Below are 10,802 nucleotides of genomic sequence, written 5' to 3' on the forward strand. Positions count from 1 at the left end.
AAGAGCTGGCTGTCCAATAGGAACGCTGCTACTCCAGTCACATGGTTCCCTGGCTCCCACCAGCATCAGCTGTGTGCTGTGTTCCTGCTGCTCCCGCCGACTGAACAAGGACTTCTGCTGCTGTCACCGCCACCAGGACATCTGCTGTTGCTCCTACGATGTCGCTGCGGTCCTCCTCACACTCCGCAGCGATCTTCCTCACCCTCCGTCGACAACTGCAGATAAGTGTTGAAGTCCTTTTTCAGCTGCTCCGAAATTACCCGGCGCGGTCCCAGCCCCCTGCTGCCGGGTTCGGGTAAGTTCTGGGTACTCGGTACATCACTAGCAGAGAGTCCAGGAGGGAATTAAGAAAGTGGATAATGTGGGAAAAGATAAGAAATTCTAGCAGTTTAGAGGCAAATGGCAGGAGAGAGACAGGGGGGTAGTTAGTAAGGAACGTATGGACAAGGTTGTTGTTTTTGAGGACTGGTGTGACCACTGCATTCTTTATCTCATTGTTCTTTTTATTGATTTTATAACATTGCTGGTAAACATGTCCATGTTTAAATTATACTTTAAAGAAAAAAACTATATAACAAACTTGGACGGAAGTGTTCACCTTAATACACAAGATCCTAGAAATCACTGTCCCACATGACCCAGTATATATATTGTTAGGCAAGCCAATAGCCAATATTCCCCGAAAAAAAGCTAGAGTACTAACCCAAATGTTAAATGCTACACGGTGTACAATTGCCAAAAATTGGAAACAACGTGCCCCCCCATCCTTAAACCAAATAAACAATAAAATCTGGCATATAGTTTATATGGAAAAACTCTCATCCTATCTGAATGGCTCGACCTCACAATTCTCTGAGATTTGGGCTCCTTGTTTCGCCATGCAGGTATATCCCCATACATAGATTAGAATACTTGGAACGGAGTGATATGTGTGACAGTCGAATTGTTGTGTACAATGCTACATTTTTACAAATGCTATCCCTTCCCCCCCCCTCCCCTATCCCCCCTTTTATATGTTATATGTTTTGTTAATTTTGCTTTTGTATGAAAAAAATGTTTAATTAAAAATTTAAGTTTAAAAAAAAAAAAAAAAAAAAGGCAAAAATCAGATGGCCGAACTTAACTCAAAAATACAAAAATACACAATTTTTACATTAAATTATTAACTCACAGAATGTACAAAACATAACTTTAGTCAGACACATATTACAGACGTTGGGTTCGGATATACTGTTCTCCTGCCTTGATACCCGTTTAACCTGTTTCTTTTCTCCCTCTGTTTACCTCATCTATGACCTTGTGCAATTTGCCAATGTGTGTGTGAGAGCCTGATGTATTTGGTCTTTTTCAATCTGTGGCAGGGAGTCACGAAAGGGTTCCCATTTTGTAAAGAAATTCTCCGTTTTTTGTTCCTTATTGGTCTCCGTTTCCATTTTATCTAAGGTCATTAGCCGAGTGAGATATGTTTTAATCGTTTCCACGTTTGGAGGGTCATACTTCACGCATTGCACCAGTATAGACTTTCTAGCTGCCAGGAGTATAATTTCAGCAATCCTTGGGATCCCTGAGTTCCCATTAACTTCTTTCCACCCCTCCATGTTCCCAAATAAAACCGAAAGAGGTTCCTTCACAGTTACCACTGTTGTCATGTCATGTGTATATATATTAAAACCTGGTCCCAAAAATCAGATTTACATGGGCATTCCCATAGGCAGTGTTTTAGATCCACTTTAATACGCAGACATTTTAGGGAAATAAATTTTGATCCTTTTCTTTCTGTTTATATTGGATATCAAACGCATAATATGCTCTATGTAGTCATTTAAATTGTAATTCCCTCCATGTCTCTAATATTATTTTCCTGGTTCTACATACAGGCAGTCCTCGGTTATCCGACACAATGCGTTACTCAAAATTGCGTTGGATAGCGAAACGTTGTAAAGCGAAACACATTTTCCCATAGGAACATTGTTTAAATGAAAGGTTCCGTTCCTGAAGGCATATTTAACACTAAAATACATCAAATATTTTACGCAGGCAATAAGATATGCAGCACACATATAAATTATATAGTGTATATACTGTATTATATATATAATATAACGTAGTAAATAATATATTATATAGTATAATATTATATATATATATCTTATACTATATTAGTGAAAGCACTGTATGCCTGCCTGCCTGCCTGCCTGGATGTCCGGTGTCCCTAGGGGAAATCTCATTGGTCCCTTGGGCCGCCCGCCCCCGCACACCTCTCATTGGCCTGAGGCGGAGTGACGGGCCACACACACACACACACACACACACACACACACACACACACACACACACACACACACACACACACACACACACACACACACACACACACACACACACACACACACACACACACAACACAGCAGCTCTATACACACACACACACACAACACAGCAGCTCTATACACACACACACAACACAGCAGCTCTATACACACACACACACACAACACAGCAGCTCTATACACACACACACACACACACAACACAGCAGCTCTACACACACACACACACACACACACACACACAACACAGCAGCTCTATACACACACACACACACACACACACACACAACACAGCAGCTCTATACACACACACACCCCCTCTGTCCGCCCCCCCCCAATCACGTGCGCCGCCCTGCACTGGCTCCGGACGGGAAGCGCGGCCCTCCTACCCCAGCCGCTCCCTTACCTCCCCGGCGCTACCACCCACTCAGGTAAGTCACTGCGCGTCCCGCCTCAGCCTCACTGCGCGTCCCGCCTCAGCCTCAGGCCCACTGCGCGTCCCGCCTCAGCCTCAGGCCCACTGCGCGTCCCGCCTCAGCCTCAGGCCCACACAGGGCGCTTCCTACCGCCGCTCAGCCGGACGCCACATCGAGCGGGCGCCGGGGGGGGGGGGAGCGCGAGTCTCAGGCCCACACAGGGCGCTTCCTGCCGCCGCCTGCACGCCTCACTCAGCAGGACGGCACATCGGGGGACCAAGCGGGCGCCAGGGGGGGGGAGGAGCGCGAGTCACGGGGAATGGGGGGGGGGGAGTCACGGGGAACGGGGGGGGGGCCACCAGCCGAACCAGCAGGGGGACGGACGCACGGAGGAGGGGGGGGAAATGCCCATACATAAATTATGACAATACATATGCCCACTGCTCTCCACCCCCCCCCACTGCCCGTCGTCCCCCGCTCCCCTTTCCCCCGTCCCCTGCTCCTCTTTCCCCCGTCCCCCGCTCCCCTTTCTCCCCCCCGCTCCCCTTTCTCCCCCCCCCCCGCTCCCCTTTCTCCCCCCCGCTCCCCTTTCTCCCCCCCCCGCTCCCCTTTCTCCCCCCCGCTCCCCTTTCCCCCCCCCCGCTCCCCTTTCCCCCCCCCCGCTCCCCTTTCCCCCCCCCGCTCCCCTTTCCCCCCCGCTCCCCTTTCTCCCCCCCCCGCTCCCCTTTCTCCCCCCCCCGCTCCCCTTTCTCCCCCCCCGCTCCCCTTTCTCCCCCCCGCTCCCCTTTCTCCCCCCCCCGCTCCCCTTTCTCCCCCCCCACTCCCCTTTCTCCCCCCCCACTCCCCTTTCTCCCCCCCCGCTCCCCTCTCTCCCCCCCCGCTCCCCCTCTCCCCCCCCGCTCCCCTCTCCCCCCCGCTCCCCTCTCCCCCCCGCTCCCCTCTCTCCCCCCCGCTCCCTTTTCTCCCCCCCCCTCTCCCCGCTCCCTTTTCTCCCCCCCCCGCTCCCCTTTCTCTCCCCCCCGCTCCCCTTTCTCTCCCCCCCCCGCTCCCCTTTCTCTCCCCCCCCCCCGCTCCCCTTTCTCCCCCCCTGCTCCCCTTTCTCCCCCCCCCACCCCTTTCTCCCCCCCCCCCGCCCCTTTCTCCCCCCCCTGCCCCTTTCTCCCCCCCCCGCCCCTTTCTCCCCCCCCGCCCCTTTCTCCCCCCCCGCCCCTTTCTCCCCCCCCCGCTCCCCTTTCTCCCCCCCCGCCCCTTTCTCCCCCCCCGCTCCCCTTTCTCTCCCCCCCGCTCCCCTTTCTCTCCCCCCCCGCTCCCCTTTCTCCCCCCCCCCCCGCTCCCCTTTCTCCCCCCCCCGCTCCCCTTTCTCCCCCCCCGCCCCTTTCTCCCCCCCCCCCCGCTCCCCTTTCTCCCCCCCCCAAACCTTTACAACAAATACTCACCTATTGTTCCACGATTTATAAATAATACTACCTATTACGCATTTACATCCCGGGCAACGCCGGGTCTCTCAGCTAGTATATATATATATATATATATATATATATATATATATATATGCTCTTACGACGCTTTGCAACGTTGTTTATGTGTATGTGTGTATACACACACAACGTTGCAAAGCGTCGTAAGAGCGTTGGATAAGCCGTTTTGGCGTTGTAAAAATGAATATACTGTAGGTATAAATTGTATAGCGTTGGATAAGCCATTCATTGTAAAACGAGGACTGCATGTACATAGTTACATAGTTACATAGTTACATAGTTACATAGTAGATGAGGTTGAAAAAAGACGTACGTCCATCAAGTTCAACCTATGCTAAATTTAGACAACAGATACTTTATCCTATATCTATACTTCCTTATTAATCCAGAGGAAGGCAAACAAAAAAATCCTACCGAATCCTACAAGCAAAGAGTCAACCTCAGTTGTTTCTGGGAAGTCCTTGTTCCACTTACCTGCCACTTTTTGCAATTGCTTGCCATGGTCTTTATCTCGGATCCAATCATATAATTCAGAGATCGAATAAGTAATATTATTTTCAGTCCTAAAGTAGCTATCAAACATGTTGTTTTCTAATATCTCTTGTAGTTCTCTAGGCTCTTACAGTAATGTCTGATCTGCATGTAGGGGAAGTAGTGAGATTGTGGGAATTCCTTCTCAACCCCGAGCTCTTCAAATGACATAATGTGTTCCCGTTCTGTATCTACCAGCTGCCCTATATTTTTTATTCCCACGTCTTAAAACATATTTTGAGATCGACCTGATTCAAATTTCATGTTACCTATAGGCAGAAATTTTGATATTTTGTAGGACATAACACACTTTTTTCTCAGTGTCTTCCACGTGGCCCATGTGTCTTTTATCAGTGGATTCCCTCTAATTACTAAAGATATATTTCCCCAAGTGGTGTGTAGGATCTCTTTCAGCGTCATTGGGAGCACCATTTGTTACTCACGTTTCGTACAGGAATATATTTCTTTGTCCATTAGCCAGTCTCCCGTATGCCTGGCTATGCCAAATTGTACTTTCTAATGTCAGGTAAACTCACTCCACCAAGTTCCTTTGGGAGAAATAGTTTTGACGTTGCAATTCTATTTCTGCCTTTGTTCCATATAAACTTATTTATTGCATTATTAATCAATTTTATGTCTGCATGGCGAACCAGGATAGGCAGCATCTGCAATGGGTATATAATCCTAGCGAAGCTGATCATCTTAACGAGTTGGCATCTATCCGCTAAGTTCAATGGGAGGCCTTGCCAGCTTTCAAGCTCTTTAATCACTTTGATTAGGATTGATTTAAAATTGCGTACAATTTTTCTAGGTCGGGGGTCTATATTAACCCCCCAGTATTTGATTGGCTGTCTTGTCTTTTTAAAAGGGAGGTCTTCCTCCAACCTAACATTATCGTTGCGAGCAGCACTAGAATCTCAGTTTTGGAGGCGTTAACTATAAACCCCATACATTTTCCATATTCTTTGTGTCTCATATTTTTTAACCGCTGTTTCTGGATTAGAGACAAACATAATGTATATAACGACTTAAAGAACCTTACTTACTGTGATTGCCTGCTGTTTCCTTTTTCTCTCTCACAATATATCCGACCAGTGGAAAACATTTCAAATAATACAGGCATACCCCGCATTAACGTACGCAATGGGACCGGAGCATGTATGTAAAGCGAAAATGTACTTAAAGTGAAGCACTACCTTTTTTCCACTTATTGATGCATTTACTGTACTGCAATCATCATATACGTGCATAACTGATGTAAATAACACATTTGTAACAGGCTCTATAGTCTCCCCGCTTGCACACAGCTTTAGTACAGGTAGGGATCCGGTATTGCTGTTCAGGACGTGCTGACAGGCGCATGCGTGAACTGCCGTTTGCCTATTGGGAGACATGTACTTACTTGCGAGTGTACTTAAAGTGAGTGTCCTTAAACCGGGGTATGCCTGTACATATATAACTCAGGTTATAAAAAAATAAACCCTAAAACACATATAGATTAATGACATCCCTTTTTTTCCAGAAGGGGCATTTTCGCCTTACCCCAGCTCCCCGCGGCTTCCTCCTTTTACCCCACCGCTCTCAGTTATATTTTTCAAAACAGGTTTTCTTAACTTTTTTTTTGTAACATGTAACCAATTAAACAACGAATGAATGAAGGAGACCGGCACTGCGGGTTCCTATAAAGCTATTTATTGCCGAGGAATCGACGTTTCGAACTCACAGGGCCTTTTTCAAAATGAATGGCATAATGAGAACATTTTGGAAAAGGCCCTTTTTGAGGTTGAAACGTCGATTCCTCGGCAATTAATAGCTTTATAGGACTCCGCAGTGCCGGCCTCCTCCATTCCTTCCTCCCCCGGGGGGTGTTATGCAGATCCCTAGACCAGCGGTTGTTGTATTTGTTTATTATATTTTTATTGGTGTGGAGCATTTCCCAAATCTGGACCAATCGGACCAACGGTGCGCAAACTGGGGGGCGCGAGACTTTATTGGGGGGGTGCGGCGGTTACAGAGGCCCCGCTAAGAGCGCGAGGCCTCTGTAAATGTACTCACCAGCTTTTTGTCCACGCGTCTCCATTGCAGCACGGCGTCAAATGGTGCCGTCAAATGACGCCGTGGGTCACGTGACGTAATGTCACATGACCCCGCAGCATCATTTGACGTTTCGTTGAATGTAAGAGGGGGTGCGATCGAGCAAAAGAGCTGGCAAGGGGGGGGGGGGGGGGCGTAGCACAACATGTTTGCGCACCCCTGAATTAGACAACTGTTTTGTTTTTTTATTTTTAAAAAAAGACTTATATTATAATGTTCTCCCAGCAATATATAGAGGACACATCCTCTAGGACCCCCACTCATGATTCAACTTCTCCCATCCCAGTGTTTTGCAGGGTTAGTTCCCCTTTAAGATCATCTAGGGACTTTTGGAATTTTTCATAAAGTTCATTTAAAGCAGGCATCAATACTTTTACTACAGCCCTTGCTAACTCACCATAATCCCTGGGAGTTTCTGCCTCCTGAGACACCTCTGACTCCTCTTGGTCTGCATGCAGCTCCTCCATGTGCTTGGAAGCCATCTTGGTCTGCTCTGACTTTCTCCCAGCTCTCACCTGCTTTTGCTTATATTTGGGGGACATCTGTGTCTGCCTGGAGAGACATTTCTCAATATGAATAAGGCTTCTCCTTACCTTTCAAGTTACTGTCTTGCTGTGGAGCTTTTCCTGCTTTTCCCCCCTCGGTTCAGCTGGATTGAAAATGTCGACAACTGCATTCTTAAAGGATGATGGGAAGGTGCCAGAGGACAGGGAGGACTTGGAGATATGGATTAGAGTGGGGACTAGAATGGGAGCAAGAGGTCTGATAAGGTGTAGGGGGAATAGGATCGAGAGAGCTAGTGGTAGAGCGAGAAGAGCAGCTGATAAACTTCCAATTTTGTAACAGAAGAGAAATAGTGAATCGTGGAAGGAAGTTTGAGTAGAAGCAGCATCAAGGTGGAAGGGACAGAAGGAATCTCACAGTGGATAGCACCCATCTTGCTTTTAAAGTGGTCAAGAAGGGCTTGAAATCTGGTGTGGATTGGATTTGTGAGTGTTCATTAATGAGGAGAAGAAGTGTTGCTTGGCATTACAGAGAGCCGAGTTAGAGCAGGAGAGGACACATTTGTAATATGGAAGATTAGTGTGAGATTTCCTCCAGAGGCCTTCAGACGAGCGAGTGCAAGTGAGGAGGAAGCATGTTTGTGAATTTAACCAAGACTCGGGGTTATATGGGCAAGTCTGACATGGCCAAGAAGGGCCATATAGATCTAGCGAGGAGGAGAAGAAGATCGGGGTTTAAGATATGATGAGATTGTGGTGATGGTTAGATAGCAGAAAGGGAGAAATCATAGATGTAACAGTTTTTAGTAAAGTCAAGGTATAAATACTGTTCAATGTTGTGGGTCTGTTGGAGCAGGCCAAGGAAGAGAGAGAAGGTGAGATGCCAGGTAAAGGTAAAACAATGAGAGGATCAGAGGCGGGAAAGAAAGAAAGCCAGGATTCAAAGTCTAAGAGGAATGTAGGAGTAGATTATATAGAGGTTTAGATGGTCGGTAGATGACAGCCACATGCAGAGAGAGGTAGACAAGATAGACCGCAGAAACCTGAACGGAAGAGAATGAATTAGATTGGGGTATGTAGAAAAGAGCAGGAGACCTACCCCACCAGCATGGTCACCTGGGCATAGCGTGTATGAAAAAGAGAGACCTCCATAGAAGATAGCAGAGTCCTGTTGTGAGAGACAGGTTTCAGTTAGACCAAACAGATGAAGAAGGAAGAGGTGATGTATCACCGGAGCCTTGTTAGTCAGAGAGGGAACACCACAGAGAGCCCAGGGGAAGGGAGACAGAGAATAGGTATAAAGTTAGCAGGGTTAATGCCCTTTGCAGGGAGACAGGAGGAGAGGGACTGTCACTCTGCGGTGGGATAGGTCATTCTGTTACCTAGCCATGAGAGGAACATTCTTTGCTCTGTAACCAGTGTACGTCTCTTGATCTCGTTACCAGGGAACCGTTCGTAACATGACCGGGATTTTTCCACACTCCTTTGTGAGGATAATTAAGGACCTTCCTGAGGAAAAGAACCCGGTCAGCTTTCTCCGCTGTTATTTTCACGATGATGACCAGTGCCAGATCAGGTGATTGGGGGGGTGTAACATCACACCGCTGGGGGGTACCTCACATCTCCTCCTCACACTCACACACTTCTCCTCCTCACAGGGATATCTCATTGGAGGAGGATGTGGGGAAACGTCCTTCTTATAACGAGCTGCTAGACTTAATAAGGTAAGAGCCATGACCTGTGTAGAAGGTGTATAACAGGCCTGTCTGGCAGCTAGTGGGATAATAATCTCTGTAGCATTAAGCATGTTCCAACGTACACAGCCTGTGAGTGTTGTACTGCCCGGGAGTATCGGTGGGTTTGTTTGTTAGCTACAGAAGGTTTGCGGCTTATTGCTGCAGTAAAGATGACCGCAGGAATGGAGACAGTGTCCCATTCTTATAGGAAGGTCCGTGATCTGCTCCCTAGTGCACCGATACCCCGCATTGCTCCGCACAACCACTCCCCTCAATGCAGTTGGCTATGAAGGTGTATTTTGGGGGGCTTGTTATGTTAGGATAAGGAATTCTGGTCTCTCGCAATAATTAATGTTTGGGTGCTTGCAGGGGTCCAGGGGTGCTCACAGCTTGGTGTACACTGGCAAATCTTGGGGGTGCTCACAGTTTGGGGTACATTGACAGTTCTTGGGGTGCTCATAATTTTGGATGCAATGGCCGTCCTAGGGGGGCTCACAGTTTGCGGTACACTGGCAGTTTTTGTGGTGTTCACAGTTATGGGTACACTAACAGTTCTAAGAGTGTTTATAGATAGGGTTCACAAGCTGTTATTGTGATGCTAACAATTTGGGGTACACTGTGTTCTTGTGCTGTTCAGTTTTGGGTCAACTGACAGTTCTAAGGGTGCTCACAGTTTGGAGTACATAAGCAGTTCTCTGTGTGCTCACAGTTGGGGGTACATTGGCAGTTCTCCGGGTGTTCACAGTTGGGGGTACATTGGCAGTTCTCCGGGTGCTCACAATTTGGGGTACATAAGCAGTTCTCCGGGCGCTCATAGTTGGGGGTACATTGGCAGTTCTCCGGGTGTTCACAGTTGGGGGTACATTGGCAGTTCTCTGTGTGCTCACAGTTGGGGGTACATTGGCAGTTCTACGGGTGCTCACAGTTGGGGGTACATTGGCAGTTCTCCGGGTTCTCACAGTTGGGGTATATTGGCAGTTCTACGGGTGCTCACAGTTGGGGGTACATTGGCAGTTCTACGGGTGATTACAGTTGGGGGTACATTGGCAGTTCTCCGGGTGCTCACAGTTGGGGGTACATTGGCAGTTCTCCGGGTGCTTACAGTTGGGGTACATTAGAAGTTCTCTGGGTGTTCACAGTTGGGGTACATTGGCAGTTCTCCGGGTGCTCACAGTTGGGGGTACATTGGAAGTTCTCTGGGTGTTCACAGTGGGGGTACATTGGCAGTTCTCCGGGTACTCACAGTTTGACCGCACACTAACGCCCGATTCTCCTGCAGGAAGCAGTTCACTGGAATCGAAGTGGCTCTGAATTTGAGGGACGCTGAGGGAGAGCTGATCCGCCTTCAGGACAACAGTGACATGGAGCTCCTCATAGCACAGGGGAAAGGATCTCCACGTGTAGGGAACTTCTTCCCCTGGGAACTGCATGTGACACGTGTTGGGGACCTGGAGGTGTACGCCACTGGGCAGTGAAGGGAGATATAAAGATGGGGGATATGAGGGAGTTAATGGACAGAGACTTTGTTGAGCAAGCAGTTGGGAGGGAGTGAAGATATTGAGATGAAGGACCTTAGTGTGTGTAGCAGTACGGAGTTAAGGGAGATTTAAAGGTGCAGCCCCACGTAGTCAGCCAGTGGAATGTCTTCTGGAAGCCTCTAAATGCGGAAGTATTTGTAAATCAAGCGTTTTCTTTCCCATTATCCCACCCTGTC

The 10,802-nt window shown here is 48.2% G+C and overlaps 2 protein-coding genes across 5 annotated transcripts in view; both read left to right on the forward strand.

Annotated features, from left to right (window-relative positions):
- NCF4 (neutrophil cytosolic factor 4) overlaps positions 1–10,796 on the forward strand; it is a 52,533-nt gene extending 41,737 nt beyond the window's left edge. For all 4 annotated transcript variants that reach the window (XM_075573831.1, XM_075573830.1, XM_075573829.1 and 1 more), the window contains exons 9-11: positions 8,798–8,928; positions 9,011–9,076; positions 10,368–10,796. In XM_075573831.1, the coding sequence (XP_075429946.1) occupies positions 8,798–8,928; positions 9,011–9,076; positions 10,368–10,563 (393 nt within the window). In that variant the 3' untranslated portion in view covers positions 10,564–10,796. The remainder of the gene's footprint in view (positions 1–8,797; positions 8,929–9,010; positions 9,077–10,367) is intronic.
- LOC142468444 (cytokine receptor common subunit beta-like) overlaps positions 10,578–10,802 on the forward strand; it is a 4,559-nt gene continuing 4,334 nt past the window's right edge. The window contains exon 1 of the mRNA XM_075575053.1: positions 10,578–10,625. Within this exon, the coding sequence (XP_075431168.1) occupies positions 10,578–10,625 (48 nt within the window). The remainder of the gene's footprint in view (positions 10,626–10,802) is intronic.

The sequence above is a fragment of the Ascaphus truei genome, chromosome 17, assembly GCF_040206685.1.
Source record: "Ascaphus truei isolate aAscTru1 chromosome 17, aAscTru1.hap1, whole genome shotgun sequence".
Lineage (NCBI taxonomy): Eukaryota > Metazoa > Chordata > Amphibia > Anura > Ascaphidae > Ascaphus > Ascaphus truei.